This window comes from Cygnus olor, chromosome 4, assembly GCF_009769625.2.
Source record: "Cygnus olor isolate bCygOlo1 chromosome 4, bCygOlo1.pri.v2, whole genome shotgun sequence".
Taxonomy (NCBI): Eukaryota; Metazoa; Chordata; class Aves; order Anseriformes; family Anatidae; genus Cygnus; species Cygnus olor.
In genome coordinates, this window is record NC_049172.1 from 65289707 (window position 1) to 65312050 (window position 22344).

Below are 22344 nucleotides of genomic sequence, written 5' to 3' on the forward strand. Positions count from 1 at the left end.
ATGCAAATTTGCCCGGTTTGGTGACAACACTTCAGACTGTTTAAGTGCATTCACAGTTCTGGTAGCAGAAGTTGTTATTAAAAGAAACCCTTGGGAATCTACATGGTTAAATTTTTACTGAAGCCCTCATATCTCTACAGCCACCTAGGTTTTATAGTTGCCTGAACATCATACTCATCAAAGAGAGACACGTCTTAAAGACTACAACATTAGGTTATCAAAGCATCCTGCCCTGAAAAAAAAAAATAAATTAATTAATTAAAAACAAACAAACAAACAACAACAAGGGGAAAAAAAAGAAAAGGAAAATGAAGTACTAGCACTGGGGAAAGATGATTATTGTGTCCACATCTATTTAAAGCAAAGATGTGTACAAGCCATTTCATAAGTATTCAGCTAGGTCTGGAATTTGAGGGGGGGAAATTGTGTCAGCTGATGAATTACAAGCTTAATTACATCTGGGATAAGACATTTTAGAACCCAAAGGAAAAATGATTTGCTGAATGTCAGTATGCTCAGATGCCCACCAGTGAGCAGTCCCTCCTCTATTCCAGGGTTTCAGTGAAGACAACATACATGTCAACCACAGCAGAAGAAACACAAACTAATGAAACTGTGTGTAAGCTGTAATTACACTGTCTCAGTGAATGGCACTTGGGGTATTGTGAACAGATTGTACATGTTAATTCACACAGGGCTTAATGAAGCATTCCCTGTTCTACAAACTTCACCACTTGATTTAATTAACCTTCATACCTATACATGCACCACCTACCAATCATAAATGTTGGAAAACCCTCAAATAAAATGCAATGCTTTGGAGCTACATGAGCAGGGTAACAGAGGCTCAGTTTATGTTCAGTCTGACAGCTCAAAAGCAAATTATAAGGTTCTTAGGTGAAAAAAATTCATGTGACAAATCTGGCCTTAAGTCAGCTCTCCCAGATGCAAGACTTAGTCCCTTAAAATGAAATTGCAACAAAGCAGAATCAGTTCATTCACAGCAATAAAACTTTCCCAGATTTTACTAGCAGAGCATCAAACATTAACATAATCTAGGAGACACTACGTAGATATTAAAAGATGACGGGCTGCAGTACAAAACAGAGAGCTAAGTCACATCTGAAGATGTACGCATAGTTTTGTACAAGACAAATAAATAAATACATAAAATTACCGCATTTTCACCAACTCTTAAAAAAGTAAAGGACACTCATCATTCTTCCTTAAACATAAAGACCATCACCTCAGAGACCAGGGCAGAGACTCCTTTTACATGCCCGGGATGGAACAGGCTGCCTACACCCCGCAGGCCTCACACTGGCCTGAATCTTCATGTTTGCCAATGGCACAGCTTTCTAGGCTTGCTGCTTCAATCAATGCTAGAGCCTGGCTTACCTTAAGTCTCTGCTTTAGTCATTTGTGGCAAGATACTGGGACACTGCAAATAAATGGTGCTTTCCTGCTTCTAAGAATGAAGCATGCACCAAACACAAACACATGTGCATAGTTTCTTCCTATATGAGTGTAAATTCCTGCTCAGACCCTCCAGAACTTGAGGGCCAATATTTAGAAGTTAAAAGGCAAAAACTGAGGGAACGAAGAATCAGAACTGCACCTCAGAAAGACATTTCTGTGGCATAGGAGCAGGCAGGGATCCTCTTGGCAGGCTGAGCTCTGCTGAATTTGGTTCACAGAGGTATAACAGCTGTGCAAACGATAAAGCAGACCTCACTTCCTTTGCCTCCTTTCCGCGATGACTAAAATTTACATAACATACTTAACATCTTAGCATTTTACTTCATTAAAAAAAATCAAGCTGGAATTACTTAATGCACAAATTAGAAAAACACTCAGCACTGGCTTAGAGAACACATGCGGCACTGGAGAAACATTAGCAAAATCTTCACAACAGCAAAGAGTAAGGGAAAGCTGTGGAGATAATTTATGTGAATCTCCAAAGTCACTTTAATGGTATCTCTCATAAAAAATTAATCTGCAAAAGTTAGCAAGCATGACAGAGGGGAGGAGAACCAGTGGACTGGAGAGAAGTTGGCTGAGGGATAAAAGGGAAAGTTTGCCAGCCACACAAGATGAGGACTCTGTTTGCATTTTAAAATTGAATTGGCCAAATTTATCAGTCCAATCCTAAAGGCTTACATTACAAGCAAAGAGAAATAGAAAGACCTTCCTACACACTTATAGAACAGCATAGATTCTTGCTTTAAAAAGAACAAAACCAAAACCACGTACAGTAAAATAGAAAAAAAAAATCCATAAAGAGCAACCACATTTCTGGTTACATTCTGTCACTCCGGAAGAGAGATTTTGAGGAGGGGGCAGAAACCTGTGTAATAGAGGCCATAAAACAGGATTTTGAATTAACTGAGAATTCAGACAACCATGACAATTTAAACAGAAGGTACCAAATCTGTCTTTTTACTTCAGTGGTGCTATGCTATTCAGTCCGCAAGAGAATCTCGACCAATGTCAATGCCATTTTGGCATAAAGGATAATAATAATTGTATTTATAATATATCCCTCCAAGGCAGCATGCAAGATCACTCAAGCAAGTTAAAACACACCATGAAAATATTTAAAACGCTATAAACCTGTATTTACTATTTCTCACTGCAGTAGAAAATTCGCAGTCACTGTAAAGCAGTGCAGCATTTTATTTTACGAGATTTTATTGATGCAACCAAATGAACAAGTGCGTTGCTCATTAATACAAAGAGAGGAGTAGCTAAGCCCATGTGCTTACCTCCCTGAACTGATGCTAACTGCTCAAGGGCCAGCATTCACCTTTGCTACTCTCTCCCTGACTTCCAGCTCTCGGGCCCTGGCTGCCTGGTGGTAATTTGAACCTCAAGAGAATGGATACAGAGAGAAATATTATGGTGCCAGAAGGTGGTATCTCCTCCAGGAAGACTAGAGCAGAACAGATGACACTGCCAATGGTGTGGACCATTTTGGGGAGGGTTTGGCAGGGAACATGCTTCGAGTCCGCTGTGGTGGTACCACAGATCGCATTGGCCAGGGTGGCACAGACTGCGAGCAGAAATGCTGGAGGTCCCAGTCCAGCTTTGCCTCTCACCTGGTAGAAAGTGAAATTGCAACTGGTGCCTTCAAACTCCCCTGAGCTAAGTCTGACACCAAATTCTCTCAGTTCCCTGAGTCATCTCAGCATGGGTAGTGCACAGAAATGGGGCCCCCTTCCTCCTGACATTTCCTCCTCTTCTTCTGCAGTATTGCTGAACAAACTGGACACTAACCAACAACTCCACACAGTCCAGCACAATCTGAATTAATTAACAAGACTGAGCACAGCTAACAGTTCAGGATGCTCAATGGACTTGGTAAGAATTTGGGCCTACCCCTACCAGAATTAGGTGAGAATGGGATGAGTTTTTTTTTTAAGCTAAGTCACTTCTGACTAACATACTCGAGTGCTCAGGGAAGCCTTCCGTTTCAAAACAGAAGCACTAATTTACTTTAGAAATCTCTACAGGTCATGTGGAACTGGGGAACAGGCATTCCTGTTTTCTGAGCTTTAGGCAACTACTAAAGAGCCTTTAACTGCGTTAAAGAAGCTCAGTTTGAGCAAGCTGAACAGAACTAAGTGATGCCTTAGTCAGGGTCCTGCAGTCCTGAAATGCCCAGGGCAGAAGCTCATCTTTTGGGGATGTGTCCATGCGCTCTCCCATCCTCCCTGCACAACCACCTCACAAATGGACCTCACCACACCTCACGCTGTGCAAGGGTTGCTGCTGCCCAACACAGAAGGCTGCTGCTGCCCCTTTACAGACAGACTCCTCACCCGTTGCTCACAACTCTTGAGGGGCAGTAGGAGCAATAGTTGGCTGCCGAGACATTGCTCAGCCGACTGCTTCTCTACACCTCCTCTAGAGAGGAGTCACAGCAGGGTGGCAGGCTTGGCCCAAGTATCCTTCCCCACTGTAGTCAATACACTGCACATCAGGACTATGCTTCTGAGAGGCCTAAAAACCAAGGAAATGGTCTAAATGTGGTGATAAGCATTCTTGTTCAAACTGCTATGTTCATCACTAAAAAAGTAGCTGTAGCTTTTATAAACATTACCAAGAGGAATATCTTCTGGGTTCCTTATGGGGATCACTTCCTCAAGAGTCTGAAGTTCCTGTCTTGTCTGGAGTGGTGGAAGAGTAATACATTGGGTATAATCCCGGATTTATAAGAATATTGAACTGAACAGGCAGAGAATTAAGCTCACTGCAATTTTAACACCCTCAAATTCTAGTAACTGCAAATAAAGGAAATCTCCCTGAACTAGCCCAGACAGCACATTGAGTTCATTACTGTAAAGCAGGGTAAGTATTAACAGTGAGGACAGTGTCCTCTCATCTTCCTTACAAAACAAAAGCATAAACAATATGCTATTGTTCATGGACCACAGAAAACACCCTGGTCTTCTGGGTTTGTAATCAGACCTCTTCTCCAAGACCAAAGCTGAAAAGTAACTTACGGCCCCAATTCACATGTACTTGTTACGACGAAACAAAGCCAGTGGGGCTGACTCCCTGCTTCACAGCTCCAACTAAAAAGCTTTTTCCACCCTTACCAATGTTATTATGGAACTGAATAAATTATTAAACCTAAATCACCTCCCCATGTTGCAAAACAGTCAAAGGTGAACCAACAACAGGTGTTTTGTTTTTCCTGGGACTCTGAAAAATCAGAGGGCACTGAACCAAGCTGTTTGTGTACCACACAAATAGACCTCAGTGGGAAACAGCAAAATCTATATCATATTCATGGCTTCAGAGTTCAATGGATTGGAGACATTTTTATTCTGGTCTGCAATTTAACAATACAGTGCAGAGCAGAATAAAGCAATAGACTTGGAAAAGCTATTTATAGTGCATATGCCCCAAGGAGATATCGCTAATAACTAATTCATTTCACATCACGCATCTGAATGCAATATGAAAACTTCCCAGTTTCTTATCTGCACAGGAGAAAAGACCCCACTGTGGCTTTCTTTAAAATAATTAAGGATTCCTTACCAAAACATTTTAATCAAACTGAGTCTCTACAGCAGTCTTTTCTTTCCCTGCCTTCTATTTGATTCCTTAAGAGATCCATGCCTATTAACGTTTTGATAAAAGCATTTCACAACATAGCAGTTTGCCAACCTATTAAAACTGACACTCATTTTCCTAGATAACACATTTGTTTATCACATGGTTTTCTACAAGCTGGATTAAAATCCAATATATTATTGGTTGTATCAACAGGAAACAAATGGAACAATCTGCTAAAGAAACAGTGAGCAATGCAACTGTTATATCTGCATCTGTGGAGATTTGGGTTTAGTTTAGTTTTTTGTTGTAGGGAAACAGATCGGCTAAGTATTATTCAGAGGATGAGACAGCTGAATATTTATTTTATTAGAAATGATTAAGAATTAAAGAAAAGTTAAGAAAAAAAGATAAGGATCTGTAGTATTTAAGAGACATCCATAACCACAGTGAGCTTCCCTTTTGTTGCAACTGAGGCAGGAACAAAGCAGCAGACAGACACAATACTCAGTGCAATGATAGCCTTCTAATGATAGCTTTCTAATTTCTCCACACCCACAATTTATGTTTTCTTTTTCTGTTCTTCCACATGCTGATTCCAGGTGTTACAACAGCTTGACTTCAGTGAGACTGTCCTGAGAACAGTGTGGTTTCAGCAAGTACTAGTGCCAAGGCTGTGTCGCAAATAAGCCTGTAGGGGATGCTGCAAGGAGACCCACCTGGTGTCCTACTGGAGCAACCTTTGTCACAGGACTGCACCCAACTCTCCGAGAAAAATAAGGGCCCTTGTGGGCAACAACAACAAATAAAACTGCTGTAGATGATATATAAAGACTTTGCAAACAAGGACCCATTATTCAACTCAGAACTTCCCAGAACTTCTCTTACTTTGTAATTAAAAGGCTAGTTTGAGTTAACAGGTTTTATGCTGAAATTGTCATTAATTTCTGTAAGAAACAATGCAATTAGCTCCATTAGTTTGTAATTCAGTACCCCTAGGGTCCCCAGTTTATACTCTAGCAACATCCTAATTTACTTTTACCACAGCAGAAGCAGCACAGAAAAAATATTTAGAACACGCATAAAGCATAACTAGATATAGTGAGCTTATCCAGTTGTTTATTTACATTGAAGGTTCCATTAACATGGTAGGAAACACCAGGGCCAAACACATACATACACATCCTAATGACTTAAACAAAACTTCCTTTCCAGTGAGCGACCTGTGCCAAAAGCAGTTACCTTATAGATGGAGTGCTCGTTTTCAAATTTCTCAGTCATAAAGTTTAATGGGTAAAATCTGGATAAACTTGTTCTAAATCCCTAATTAAATTTAACAGAAAGAACGCAGATCTCCTTCAATAACCCTAAGGGCTTTCAGGTTTTGTTTTGTTTTGTTTTCCCCCCTTTAGTAGAATAATCAGGCAGCATTAGGAAGTACTAATCAGATGGCAGCTGAACAGCTGGTTCCAGAATTGGACCTTTTCTAGGCTTTTAAAGGATATAGTACTTTTTATTTGCGTGTGCTGGTTTTCTTTGGGAAATGGAGAGGAGTCACCTTGAGGTTTGTTCATTTTTATACTGGGGGAGGGCTCCTGGGGTTTTTAGTTCTGTTTTCACTTTTGCTGTTTGCTCCTCTCATTATCTTTACTGACCCTGTGCTTTAGTCTGAATCATATTAATCAGAAAAGAATTATTTGCAGCAATTGAACAGCAATATATAAACTACTAAGATCATTAAAGAAGCTGTCTAAATTACACTGACAAACAGGTAAGTAATGAAAAGTTGCTAAGTGTAGTTATTAATGGGTTTTAAAATAATTGCTAAATAAAACAGTTGCAGCTGCATAATTTTTCAGATTTTGCTTGAGCTACAATATGTCCAGACGCCATGCTACACATTAACATGCAAAGGGCTCCACACAACTTCTGCAGAAAGAAATCAATTTAGCTGTTTAGACTCCTAAATGTATTCAGATAAGGCTATTAAGATAAGGTTAACAACACCAGCTATTCAAAGTGACTGCTACTTGTTAATTTTTGCTCACACAGTATTTAAAACTTTGAAGACATGATGTGCTACCCAGTTATTCCATTGACTCTTTAATCGCGACTTCTGCCCATCAACTTGGTGGCAGATGACTCTTTTTTTAAGCTAATATTTAAACTAATCTTCATTAATTGCTGCCCTACTGTAAACTAGTTAAAGGCTTCATTACACAAATAGGTGAAGAGATAAAAACCCAAAATAGAACAGAAGAAAATGCTATAATGAAATAACTAATAATATTAGATGAAAGCTTTTCTCTGTTTCCTTTGAAGGTCAGAATTATTTATTTTTGCAGGGAAGTTCCTGGCATTTCACTTCTAACATTTTGTAAAAAATAAAAGAAAAACGCATAGGTGTGCAAGTTTGTTAGTTATTACCCTTGCACGTTTTAATGGTGGAAAACACACCACTGCACATAAACTGCATCTAGAGGCATGTAATAGCACATCAGGTTTATGAAGCCTTTAATTACCCAGTATCAGACCGGTCGCATTAGCACCACCTCCGTAATACAGAACAGTGCAAGACGAGAAGGCGAAGAAGTGATCTCCTCATGAAGTGTATTTATAACCACGGCACCGCAAGGGAACACAGTTACCGATCATCCTGTCTCCCTATGATGTACCAATACAGGATCCTGATGTGCCAGTACATCAACTTGTCAGGAGCAGCTAGAGCACTGCTAAATAGCAGCACAGCCAGCAGCCGCTCGATGATGTTGCAGTGCTGAGCACACAGAGAAGTTCGGATCAGTATGCTGCTGCTGAAGAAACATCACTTGAGCTGCTGACCACGTTTGCTGTGTTTTTTGATGGGGATGCAGTGAGATAAAATGAACGGCTATAAAAGCAACCACCACACAATACCATATTATATGTGGTTCGCAGATAGAACAAGAATAACAACAGCCCTCTTGCCTGTCTATTGTTGTGAAGAACTGTAGCCTCGTTTTGAAACCCTCCTCCATGCCAAATTCATGCTCTAGCTGTGAATTTCAACAGGATGTAAAGCTCTGCCTATTCCTGGTTTTCTGCCATATCCCCCACCATGTTTCCCACCCTGCATCACTTCATCAATGCAACAAATCCATTAGGCCCTTGTGTTACAGAGACCTCTGGCTATATGGACTGCTCTTTAATGCATCAGACTTTCCCTCCATATTAAATGCTCGATGGTATTAGTTAGTAACTCTTTTATCTCCACAGAATCCCTTTACTAGTTGAAAATGTAAAACAACTTTTCTATTATTTTCTGCATTGCTCTGCCCCTAAACTTTTCTTTGTTATTTGTCTCCTAATGCTGCAAGGTCTCTCTCAGTGTGTGTTTATTACATTAGCACAGCCCGTTTTCTCCAAGAACAGCTTTTAGATTTTTTCCACTGAACACTTCAAATCTGCATCCTCTGCTACTTTCTTCTAATGATGTTCATCACCAGCCCTTTGTGCTGGTGAATTGGAGCTAAGGTGATCCGTATATTGCTATGCTCCAACTCAAGCTAATATCTAGCTGGAACATCTTGTGTGTTATTACAAATGTTTAGTTATATATGAAGACTTCTAAAATAAAGGAAAAACATCTGGGTCAAGCACTCAAAGACAATGATAAAAGAAACTAATTTACCACGGGAATTTCAAGATTCGTTTCTATAAGTTTTATTCCTTCAGTGAATGACTACTGAGGTAAAATAAAGTTCACTTGTGATTGTACAGTTAACTACAAAAGCAGCTAACAACAAAAAATAAATAATAATAATAAAATAAATCCAACTTTTCCTAACATTTATGCACTTCTCTTCAGGGAATGTTTTCATTCCACATTTTTAATGTCCACGGGTCTCAGGTATTTCTAAATTATGTAATTAGCAAGTATTAAAACCCTTTTATTTACTAGCAGGATTTAACGGTTGTATGTTCAGACTACAGCCACCATTACAGTGCTATCTATGTTAACAGAAATCTATCATCCCACAAGGACCTGACCCATCCTCTCTTCTCACAGCAGGCATTAAACAGCAGTGCCTTGTGCCAAAGCCTATGGGTAGCTATAGCTTCCTTCGCCAGCTCCCAGATATTCCCAATGTGGTGCTCACAGTTCCTCCTGCAGTAGGAGAAACCTCTCTCAAGGCCTCTCCTGTCCAGAAATTGTTTTATTGGCAGTCAGAATTTTCCTGAGAATTGCAAATAGAGTACCGCAATACTTTTTCTAACCTAAAACAACCATTAAATAATACCAGAATTTCCATGTACAAAGAAAATGAATTTACCTTACCCAAGTGCTTTGACCTGCCAACTGCTGAACAGATAGATATAAAATAGATATAAACTCTTATCACAAAACACTGGGGGTGGAGAAGGATGGCAAGTATTTGACGCAGACCACTCCAGGCTAGCTAAATGTCATCGGAGATAGTACCATTACTCAGCAAATGGCAATGTGCTTATCTTCCTGCTTCACTAATAACAGAGAAAAATTACCTTTTTGTGCACCAAAGGTGTGATCTGACGCTATTGATTGAAAAGGCAGACATATATTTAATTATTCATTATATTGTACTAACTAAACAGGAGAATGATGGGAACTCTTCATCAACCTCTCAGCAAGTACATATATTTTAAAATAATTGTATTCAAAAGCATAACAATCTGTAGACCAACTCTGCCAGCCTGAACCTCCATGGCATTCATTCTTTAAATCCAGTATCTTTTGCCAGAGAACAGAAAACAGATTTTGTGTAACAGCCTGAAAGCCACATGCAACTTGTAAATTCTTTGTGCATGACCTACAGACTTCTTTATTGTGGTCATGCTCCACAGGACCAGCCGATCATTTACTTCATGCTGATCATGGTTGCTATAGGATATCCCCCAGAAAACCTGGACGTTCACAAGAGGCCAAAAGTGCCAGCCAATCTATCTCAGGACCGCCTGTTCCGGATTCAGCAGCTCTCCCAAGTCCTTTGTGCTCTCTGGAGAAGCCACTGGAAGATTTTGTATCTGGTCACATCCAAAATAAAGGTAAAGCTCAACATCTGAAGGTGGAGACATGGAACAGCTGCAGCTCAATATGCAGCATGAAGGAACTGAGAAGACACAACCAGGAAACATTCCCCCATCTTTGGCCAAAAGGAATGACAGCTCTGAAGTCTTCCAGTTCAATATCCAATCACATCACAATTTTAATAGCCTCTGTGCAACTGGATTAATATTCAACCAATGTCATACTCAGATAAAGCAATAAAAAAAAGGTTCAGTAATCATAATTTTAAGATCTCATGCACTGTCCAAGCAGAGCTAAATATTTTATTGGATACCAGAGGAAGTAAGTTCTTTAACATGTGAACCAACACAATCACACCAAAAAAAACATTGTGAAACTGGTGATATTCTGTGTTACTAAATCACCTTCCCTAGAGTTTAGAAGAGACACAGGTAGGAGACAGAAGATACCCCCATCTAAAACAAACACAAAGAGAAGCTCTAGCCTCAGAAAGCAAGCCAGTTGGCACTGAGATTGCTTGCTTGTTTCCAAAGCTAGCTGAAGTGCCAAAGCGGATATAAACAAACCTAATTATTAACTATCATTTAACATTATACTTTATTGATTTTTTTCTTTTGATAACAGAGCTGTTATCTTACAGTCAAAATCTAAGCTTTGTTAGAACACAGTCTGTTTTCATTTTATGATTGCTGAGTACACAAAGTAATTGCAGAATATATGTCAAAAAGGTGGAGTTTGGTTTTAGGTTTTCACTTCTTTCTTTTCCACAGGTAGTAAGACAAAATAAAGTTGTGCTGCCAACAATCCCACTGCCTACCTGCCACTGAAGGCAAGTCTGTAAATCATAGCAGTGGGTAAGCTTCCCACCAAGCTGCAAGCCTGTAAGCAGCTGGCAACATCAAATGCCAGAGCCAGGCCAGAAATCTCTTTCAATTAATTGTTTTAAGAGCACTTTTAGCAGGAGGCAGATGATGAAAAGACAGTCCATAACAATGGGGACAAACCATACTGTCACAACTATCCAAAAAGCAACAGAATCAAGAGTAAAATGAGATCAAAAATGGTGAGTATACATGACTGTACCTTGGTCTATCATTTGGAAGATATAATCTATCAGTGCAAGCAGTGCAGCTTGTCTACTATATTTAGGGCTAAAACCAGATGAATTCAGTCAAGGATATCTGAGGATTCTAGATGCCACCACAGTCGCCTTGCGCACAAGCTTCCTTATAGCTTTCCCTAAAAAACAAAGAAATTCAAGACAAAAAAATACGGTGAAAATTTTCCTCATCTAAGGTTCATTTTTCAAGCAGGAACAAAACTGTTGACCCTGTAAGCAAGCAAGCACCTTGTTCTCTCAATCACTTTCAATAACAGAAAAATACTTCCTCAATGGACTTTCCCAGACTTGTAAATCACAAGCTTCAGCCCAGATCTCTCTAGCTCCTATACTCACTTCCATCTGTTTAATTAGCTGACACTCAAGAGAGTTTCCTCTCTCGAGTTTCCTAATTTCTTGAATTACCAGGCAGGTACCAATAGTTCAGTCCTGACCTAAGTCATTGAAATAATTAAGTACCTTGAAAATTCCTTAGTCTGAAACCCTTTGTACAGCTATTGAAGGGATTCCACTCAGATTAATCAATTTACCCTCCATCAAGAACAGTTCTACAGAATACCTGTTGAAGCAGGGTTTTAAGAAGCATTAACTGCTTCATTCAATAAAATTTTAAACAGACCCCAGAGCCTCAGACTACAGGATTTAGAGAACAGGTGCCCTTTTCTCTTTTACTGGAAGGCAGGATCTTCCTAATGAAAAATCAAAAAGTGGTAGGAAAGAAAAAAGGTATCACATAAGCATACAAATAAAATGCTCTATTTCAGAAAAACAAACTGCATTCCTGTCATCAGGACATAAGGAGATGAAGTTAAGGAACCCATTTTACATTAATATTGATATTCAAACCAGAGCAGCCCAAGCTATCAACCCCTCATCCCAGGTCTGTATAGCATCAAAGAGAATAACTTGGTGGATCCTTGTGGATATATATTTTCTATTTTAATTTGTATCTTTCAATTTTCTCCAAAAGCCTTTCTTTTCTAGAAGGTATATTGGAAGAAAAATAAATGCAAGTACTGAATAGGAAAAAAAAATCTATTATACATGCCAGGATGATTTCAATGCTTATTTACACATGCTTACATTTAGATTTGTAGATCTTTGAAATTCAGAAAGATGAAGTGCTGTATCAAAGCAGTCCTTTTTATGAAGGCATTTGTCATTATGTGAATCTAGTCCAGACAGCAGCAATCCATTCAACTTAAGTCACTCAGGTGTGTGTTTGCACACATCCTACTCACTGCAGAGTTTTTCTTCTACTTTCCTTTTTACTATTAAAAGCACCACTCTTAATAAACGGTGAATGTGAATCAAGCCCACAGTATTCTTTCGGTAGAAATGGGGCAAGTCCTCTGGGTATGCAAACCATCATAACTATTATAATTTCCAAAAGCAGCAGAGCTATGATAAGTTACACCAGCAGGGGAGTGGTATATATGATTACTTGCAGAGATTCATTATAAACAGTGAAGAACTATCAGTATGTGTATGCAACATGTGAAAGGTAAATAAAGGGACGTGCAGCAAGCCGAGTCTTTGAACACCGTATCAGTGCACAGAGAATTCTTTATGTAACTGAAGTGAAATTTGCTTCCCACCTCTTATACTGCACTTTCCTTAAAATGACAGGGCTCTGTTAAATGAAATCAAATCCCTTATGACTTGCCTTGCAAGCTGAGTGACAAGTAGATAAGGGCATTTAATAGTCAAAGGCAATTTCTAAGTGAAAGCATATAGGAATATATGTGTAGTAAAGATGTTAATTAAAAAACAAAAAACAACAACAAAAAAAAACTAAAATAACATCTCACATATAATTTCTTGCTAAAGTATTAAAATTCAATGGCCATTGCAGAAAATACTTTCAAGACCTTGAATATTCTTCTCCACTTTCTGGCTTAAGAATTTTATATGCTCTTCTTTTTTTAAATGACTGTGGCTTCAGTGACTGCAGTGCTTGAGCAACAAATAAATTCATTTATCTCTAGATCACCTACGCCACCACTGGGAGACCTCATCCAAGCATTTATTTGCAGCAGACAACTACAAGAGAACTTTGGTAAATTCTCCTGTCATTACACTGGGAGTCATTTGTTGAGGTTTTCTAGTTCTACATTTCGAACCGTCATCCCTTAATAAACTACAACACACTACATCCCAGTCACCAGGCAAAAACCTGGACCAAAGACATAACTTGCAACTTAAAGAATACTGGCACTGTACTTATGAGCATTTCAATTTCATAATAACCTTTGGGATGTTTTCCACTGAATTTTTAATGTTTGCAACAATTCCAAATTAGCATTATTTTTCCTAAGATTCCTGTAAACATTGTGAATGCCACCCACCAAAAGACCGTGTCCAAGAAGAAACTCTTTGTTCTCCCTCCTCCAAATTTATTTCTAGATGAAGGTAAGAATCAGTATAAAATATCCCACATTATTATAGTGAAAAACTATCTTCTATTCTCTACTGACCTTCCATAGTGACTGCTGGTCATCGATATATGGTCAATGATAATTATGAGGTGGTTCTCTTCATACCAGGTGAGAGCAGAGATATCAGTATTCACTGTCAGCACTTTAGCCCACAGTGGAACATTATTACCTCCATATAGAAAAAGAAGGGATCAGGGAAAGGAACCAAAAGCTCTCATCAAAGGCTTAAAATAGGAGTATCTGATATCCACTGGGAAAGGATATTGTGCCAAAGACAAAAGGTCTTCCTAGAGTAAATCTCCACTTTTTTTTTTTTGTCTATTTATTTCCAAATTCAAATATGTGTTTTCACATACCTGTTGTTATCAGGTGTACTGTCTGGGTTTTTGATGGGCTTTGGCATATAACATTGTATTCCTCAAGTGTGATTTCTAGCAATTTCTAAATTAAAATGAAGAAGTTTTATTTGTGTATAACCATGACTTCAAAGAGAAAAGGGTTGTATAAAAGCAGCAGTATTTTTCATTTGTCCTACTGATACAATTGCAGACAGATTGGGGATGAAAACAAACCTGCCTGCAAGCACAGAAGAGCTTCTTAAAAATCTGTAGAAGACTTTGTCCACAGAAGTCCATACATCCTTTTTGGATAGTTCATCTCACACAATATGTTACCTCTAACCAACTTGTCGTTCTTATGACCTTAGATCACTGCAGTGACACAGCACCATTATGACCTTCAAAGTCATTCCACATTACATAGCAGCCTTCCAGAATTTTCTGATTAGCCAAGACACAACACTAAAATTGAGAAGACAAGCAGCAAGTCTTCTCAAGCACTACAAAACAAGCAAGTAATCTTCCACTAGCAAGTAATAATTTCAGAAACATACTGCCTTTTAGTAACATAATGAAAAACGTGAGGCCTATGTGTTGTAGTTCAATTGCAAATGGCCACAGAATAATAATTTAAAAAATTAGCTGTAAATTACTGAAGTCTTTGAGGTGACAACATACAGAAACTAGTCCACTGATTAAGTTTTTGTCACCATCCTGAAAATTTTGGCTGGGACCTGTTACTAACATTTAGTTATGTCTTAGAAAACACACCAAAAACACTGCCTGTGATACATATTTTCTCAAAACTCAAATTCTGCTGTTCTCCCTACCTCTGCAGATTTTCAAGCCAACAATAGCTGCTCTTTTGATTACAGCTCTAGTCTGTGTGACCGATTCCCTATTCTGGGCTGAATCATCACAAAAGCAAGCGGATTGGCTAAGTCAAATGCCGAATACCATAGCAACTGACTTCCAGCCTTGCTAACGTGCAGCAAGGATTTTAGACTTGAACAAGAGCTACAAGTGAAAACAGCAGGCTAAAAGCAGACCTGGTGTAACATCAGTAATGCAACAGAACTAGAAAAGTCACTTAACCCCTCCCTAATCTTTTCTCCTTAATACCTTTCAACTGCAAAGGGCAGCAACAAATCTTCAGATTCTCATTAAAATACAATACAGCAAGCAAGGAAAAATGTGTGCTAAGGTATTGATTCAGCATATATATCTAGCCAATGCAGACTCTTTGCCAAAACAAATGGGATTAAGTATTGGAAAATCAAGTCAGGGAAATGGAACAATAATAGAGGTTGATCTCGGTTTTAATTAATAATCATATCACAATAATAAAAAGGATTGAAAGCTTCTAAAGAAACACCTCAAAATATACTTAACCCTACTTTGTCTAAGTTAGTGACTACCTTCAGGAACATGTTAAAGTATCCAAGATGCTAACAATAAGACAACCACCTAATGGCAACATCCTCTAAGAACTGCATCAGGTCTACAAGAAAAATACAGGAAGCAGCACGTTGCTCTAGAGTAACAGCAAGAGTCCTTCTGCTTCAGGACAGCTTAACATTCTTCCAGGCAGCTGAAGCTATGAAGTCTTTGCTTGGAAGTAGATGTGTCCATATATTCTAGGTGAGCTATAACAGGCCTTCAGTGCATTGCACAGTGAAGAATTACAGCCTTCTCTCTTCTCCACCATGTTTGGGGCAGCTTGTATGCTGGAGACTCTATTCCTTCTTTGTGTTTGGGCTTTATAGTCCAGGAATAAACTCAGCTCCATCCTTCTTTGTGCATCCACTGAAGTGACATTGAAAACCTGCTATGAAGTAACCTATCAAGAGAACCAAATATAAGACCCAAAGCACAGCTACCTAAACTATTTTTAATATTAGGGCTAGTTTTTAAATCTGAGTTAGGACTATAAATCTACAGTATCAAATTAACTTACTTGATCTCTCTATAAACATCATTACTCCTGAGCTCTTGCTGACATTGAGTACTATAATCCACCCACATCTATGAAAATCGAGACACTTGTTTGCAGTTAAAATAAGGAAGGACCTTACTTCAGGTTCCTGAATTTGAAAACACTGGTCTGATTTTCTTTCAACGAAATAAAATTTTTAGTTAGTTAGCTGGTTGACTTTGACAATGAAAACCCACAGAATTCTTAAGGTCTTTTGACCCTCAAATTCAGGCAGTCTCCTACGGAGTTTATGGTCACAGGAAACACTTCCATCAGAGACTAGACACTGTGAATTAACAAAGCGTAGTTGGTTTTTAGAGATAATTTCATTGTACTCATAAATTTCTTGACATGTTCTATTCGTGTTGCTACAACAGGCATATTTCTCTTTTGTCTCAAGTCTCTGATATATCATAATTCAGACATCAATCAGCCTAATTGCAAAGACACACTTGTATTCAATATGTACGTAACTCCAGGTATATCTGTATTTATAGTATTTAGGGTGTATACACAATTGTTGTATGCCACTGAAACATAAGTACCTATCTTCCACAAATGGCGGATAGTGCTTTATTTTAAAGTCAATTTTTTATTTAGTTCACATTCTGTAAAACAGTGCTGAGTCCCCCAGTTAGGCTCCATAAATAGCATGTCCTTGTCGTTCTCACATCTCAAGTAGAAACAGACAGAATTCTAAGTTTGATTTTAGAAATACAGGAATTTCCAACATTTCCCTTACCTGTCAGGTAAATGTGCTCAAAGGGCTGATCAAAACATAGACCTAGCTCTTGCCTATACCTCATGCTTTCAGAATGGGATTGTTTGTTAAGTTTGTTTTGATATATCTTGGTTTTGTTCATAAGGGAAGAAGCAAGGAATTTTTTTTAAATTGGGTTTTATCCAGCAATTCACACAGAGAATACCATCTGTTTTCTGAAACATGCGAAATAGCACTCTGTGGTTAGTACCACATGTGCAAGCACTCTGTCTAAAATAGCACCATATATATGTTGACGATATTGATATGCTGCTGTAAATACAGCCCTTTCACATACAAGATCAGATTTTTTTTCTCATACCAGTAATTCTATTAAACACAAATAAATGACAGTTTATTATTGTGATTTCCCAAGATGAGTAAATTTCCTCTGAAGAGTTTATAGTCTTAAATCAGAATCCAAAGAGAGGAAAGACAGGAGAATGAGCTAGAAGTACATTTGCCCATTCTGTGTACTTACACACGCACTCACTCTTGCCTACACAAATTAGAAAATGTAGATCAAGGACAATAAATTATTTTAACAGCAAAGGTCAGACTCAAGGAGGGCTGGAATTGTCTTTGACCTCAGCTCTGAAAGAATTTTTCCATGCACAAAGTGGCATGAAAGAAATGACAAAGATGCAGTACTGCAGCAGAGATTCAGTGACTGAAGGACATAACGGTAAGGCCAGAAAACGAGTGCTTGAGAGAGGACATGAAATGAAAAAGTACCCTAATGACTAATGGTCAGACAACGGCTCTAGCTGCAGTGTTTCAGAAACTCTGGGACAGGACAAGATGAATGCTCAGAAAGCAAAAGGGAATGCTGCTGCTCTATTCCACCTAGCAAAAGGGCATTACTTGAGCATAAATACTTTTATTGTTCTTGTAATAACATTTATTACAATAAAATAATTATTTAATAGATGGTATTATCAGAAAATTTAAAAGCAATTTGAAGTACCAAAGGTGTTTTTTTGTTTGTTTCTTTTTTTTAAAGTATTTTTTTAAAGGTACATATCTACATGTTATCCCACCTGAGGAATATATGGAAGCAACTCATTAATGAGAGGGGAACTCTGTGCTAAGGCAGTGGTAGCTGTTCCTTTTAGTATATAGTATGCTGATACAACTAAGGCCCAAGTAAAGTATTGCAAAAGTATTAAACACAAAAAGGAGCTTTTCAACAAGCACAGTACACTCAACCAGAATCACCTGCCTGGTTACGGAGATCACCACAGGAAACACCCAAGCCATCAAACAGTTGTACAGCTCACCAAATCTTGCATTACTACAACATTCTAGTATCTTTCTTTTTTGTTGTTTTTCTTTCTTTTTCCTTCTTTTTCCCCCAAGTAGAACCTCTTTCCTTCCCTTTAGACATTTAGACTTCTGAGTTCAAAAGTGAGTTGACCTAGGCAGTTCAAGGTGCTGCAAACTAGGTAAAGTGTTTCCCATTCGGTCTCAGAATAAACTTTGTTAAATGAGGAATTTAAAAACAGATGGGAAAAGACAGTAGCATGAGCTATGTCATCAGTCTGAGAACTCTGCCAAAGTTCCCCAGTGTTATACACAAACAACAACATCCCTGTACAAGTATGTAGTAAAACCTCTAAGAAGCTGTTCACCCTACTATGAAAATGATAAACTACAGCAGTGAGGTTGGCTAAATTGCCCAAGGACACCTGTAGAATTAGTGGCTATGTAAGAAACAGAACAAGAACTCTTATTTATTTTTTTTAGGTCAAAGAAACATCTACACATGTGCCTAGAGTATAAAAGACAGTCAGTGCCATTTCATGCAGTTTTCTACAGTCCGGTTAAAAAAAAAAAAAGCAGATTGCATGTGCAACAGAATTACTCAGCAAGTGAGAGACAGAAAAAGAAGGAACAAAGAAAGAGGAAAAGGCTACATGCCTTTACTTTTATTGTAAATCTTTAGGGTTTGCATCATTTTTAGAAAATCTCAGACTCCAAATAACAACACTGTACATGCAGCTTCCAAGCGTGCCACTTCCTCTAGGAGACGGGTGTTTTCAAATCACTTTTATTCGTTGCTTATAAAGTGACACAATACAATCAATGAGCTGTAGACATCTTTATTACAATTGCTTTTTGTGGCTTCCGTAGTCCATTGTCATAAGGGCTCACCTGCAACCAGCCATCTGGGATGAAAACAGAAATAAGTGACAGGCATCCTTACCTCCAAGTCCATCTCCAGAATCAACCTCGTAGATGCTTTCCCCTTCCATGTTGTCTGTAGGACCCAGAAGAAAAACAAGATCTCCCACTGATGATTTGCTCAGAGTCCAGAAGGAAGATGAATCCACTCACTCTGCAGCCAGCAAGTGATATCTTTCAAACAAAAACATAAAAACAAAGCCATTGATCCACTTCTGCTACAAAAAGGAGTAGTCATTTCATTTCTCCCTCAAGTCCCCAACATTTCAAAACTGTACGTCAGTTAGTTCCACTTCCAATATCCCAGGTCTTTTATATATCAACACAGTCTCTTCAGTGGGCATCTGAGCTCCTTTTAACTTCAAAATTCAACTGTCATTCACACTATAAATAAAGAATTTGCATCAGGCCACATTCCAGAACTATATTGAGGGGAAAGCCACAGCACAGACCCATGCTCTCACTCATATGGCTTGACATGACCAGAAGTGGGCAAAATGGAGCAATATACTACCCATCCAGAGGATTAACTCTTCTCTGGCACACCATGGACACAGCAAGACCAAATAATACTCAGGTTGCAAACAGCAGCACAGCCTGAAGGTACACAGATCATGGGGGTCAGCTTTCTTAACACTGCTCTTAGGGTCACTTTAAAATTAGGCTGAGAAAACATCTCAGTTTAGCAATGGATTTGATTTGCAGATGAAAGTAAAGAAGAGTGTAAAGTTTAAGTGTGGACAAAAGAACAAAACCACCCATTGGCATATTTAAGAAAGACAGAAAGGGATCAAAGTCTCTTTTCCCTAAACTAAGCTTGAGTAACTAGTGGCTTTTATATTGCCCTGCTCCAACATGGCAAGTTTTTACCACCTCCTCCTTTTGAATAAAAGAGAAATCACTCTCAATGAATTTAAAAAAAAAAAAAGTACTAATGAGTCAGGAAACATCCACACATAGTGTCTTTGAGTGGAAGAGACAAAAAGCAATCAAAACAGCATGGAGTTACTGGAGTAGCTGTGAAGCAAGCAGAGAACTGTCACGCATCAGATGCTCGTGATCCAGACAGCAAAACCAGGATAAGCTCCAGCACTCATCCCCATGTATAAGATTTGCAATCTGATTATTTTTAAAAAAGAGGAAAACAGAAACAGAAAGCCATCCAAAAAGAGCACAGAGGCCTCTCTCTGCCACACATGAACTCAAAGAGGCCAAGAACATAAAACAGGATGAGTGAATGATGATTAATTACATGAATGATGTTATTTATAAAACACAGTTCAGGTACCGTTGGTAACCTAAAGCTAGTTATGGAGCAATGCATTGACTGTTGCCTTGCCAGTTTCAAATGAGTAAATCATTAATTTTTATTTGCAAGTCTGTGGCCTTCTCTTTTGCTTTTCCATGTCATTAGGACTACATTCAAATTGTCCCGTGCCACTGCACTTCATTTAGAGGATGGAAAAGGAAGAAAAATTCTGCATTAACATGAACTGCCCTGTGTGTTTTGTTCATCTCCCTTCTTCAACTTCCTATCAACAAGAAAGCAGTAAACATTATGAGCAAATTTGTATTCAGACATCAAGTAAAAGAAAATCAATTTTTCAAGCACTGTGTCATTTTGTTGATAAAAAGAAGGGCATACCTAGAAGCTTCACACCAGATGACCTCTACTTCTTCAACTTCTTCAAGCATCTCTCAGCATCTGCATGCTTTTGTCGATTTTCCGCTGGTTGAGCCAGTGTAGGTGTATGCCATGTAACTGAGCATGTATGGCACTGCAAAACACTGAGCAGACTTTCCACGGAGTGAAAACTGTAGTGTAGTCATCTTACAGTGCTGGTGCCTCCCCTTCAACTCACTTCAGTGATTCAAGGTGTTATTCTGAATGAAGTCATGTTTTTCAGGTGTGCTACTGCAATTTGCTAGACTGAAGACTGAGAAAGGATCCATGATAATGCTGATTTTTAGTGATGAAGTATCCATTGCAAAAATTTTAGTTTGGAAAAAAAATTCCACACATTTTTAAAAATATGAAAATACTTACCAAATAAATAACTGGAACACAGTGGTTATAGTGTTAAGCTCTGGCTGAATATTCACTCCTGAAATATGTATGTTCCAAATGCTGATCTAGGACACCCACAAGAACATTAAAGATTGTAGTTCTTGTTTATAAAAGCAAAAGCATTAAGCAATGAATACTGGATTCCCATGATCACAAAAGCACTACTGTAGATGTCATAGGATTTAGAACTGTTTTTACAGGACAAATGGGTCAGATGAGAAAATAAACAATTTCAGAAAGTCAACTACAGCCTTTCAAATGAAATAACTTTTCTTACATAATTCCTTTTGTAAAGTTTGTGTTATTCCACTGAGATCTCATTGCCAACCCTGGCTTTTATGATGAACACTACAGTCCTGCACAGTAATACAGAAATCACTTCTGTGTAAAGTAACTGCTGATCAAAGGACACTGGGCAATGTCTAAAACCTAAACATTATCTTTTTATCCAGGCTTTATGCCTATTTACATGGAGAAAAAAAATCCTGTGCCCAGCATAAATACCTATTTCTACATCTGCTGAGGCACACGTGTTACACAGCTCAATGTCTTTATCCATCTATAAACAAAAATGTATGTCCTTGTGAAAAACTCATGAGCTGTTTCATTCTGCATTATAGTAATGAACTAACAGAAACCTACATGCCTCTACTGAAACCTGTAAGTGTAGAGAGTAGTAAATTTCATGATAACTAATGTATAAGTGTTGATTATTAAAATTAGATATCAGTATTGTGAAATACTAGTATTTCAGTGCAAGATTACTGAGGCATTAAGTTGAACCAATCTTTATCACCTAGTTATAAAATTAGTATTATAATTATTATGGAAAGCTGATTCAAAAAAAAAAAAAAAAGAGAGAGAGAGAGAAACAGAAGAAAACCTGTTTTTAAATCATTTATTACATGTATTCCTTCTAAAACAAATTGACTGCTGCTTCTTTATTACACGCTTGCTCTCTCTTCCCAATTGGCATCCACACAATTATTGCGTTTAATAGCATTTCACTTACAGTTGAACCTTTTTTGGGGTGGGGTGGATATGAAAAACCCTATTGTTCTGCTCCGTGGCTACGAGAACATTTTAATTAAAAATTGAAAGCAAAATGATGTGGCAGCACAGAACCATAGAGCCACTCAAATGTAATCACACCAACAGGAGTAAACACAGCGATGGGATGGTTAGCACAGAACTGCTTCTTGCGTGGCTGTGCTGGCTATGAGTTTATCCCTTCTATTAGGGATAGAAGAACCTGAAATGTTTAAGGTTAGCCTCATCACAAAGTAAAAATGCCACAGCAGAGAAGCAGTTAAGCATGAGGTATGACCAAAGCTGTTTCAAAACAGATAGAGT

The 22344-nt window shown here is 38.3% G+C and overlaps 1 protein-coding gene across 9 annotated transcripts in view; it reads right to left on the reverse strand.

Annotated features, from left to right (window-relative positions):
* Window positions 1–22344, reverse strand: part of PPP2R2C (protein phosphatase 2 regulatory subunit Bgamma) — a 187688-nt gene that overhangs the window by 75053 nt on the left and 90291 nt on the right. For 2 of the 9 annotated variants that reach the window (XM_040556168.1, XM_040556166.1), the window contains exon 2: window positions 11192–11347. The exons of 4 other annotated variants lie outside the window; for them this stretch is intronic. In XM_040556168.1, coding sequence (XP_040412102.1) covers window positions 11192–11204 — 13 coding nt within the window. In that variant the 5' untranslated portion in view covers window positions 11205–11347. Of the gene's footprint in view, window positions 1–11191; window positions 11348–18945; window positions 19098–20568; window positions 20856–22344 lie in introns of those variants that run through there. 3 more of the 9 variants (XM_040556164.1, XM_040556167.1, XM_040556165.1) reach the window with 3 other exon arrangements.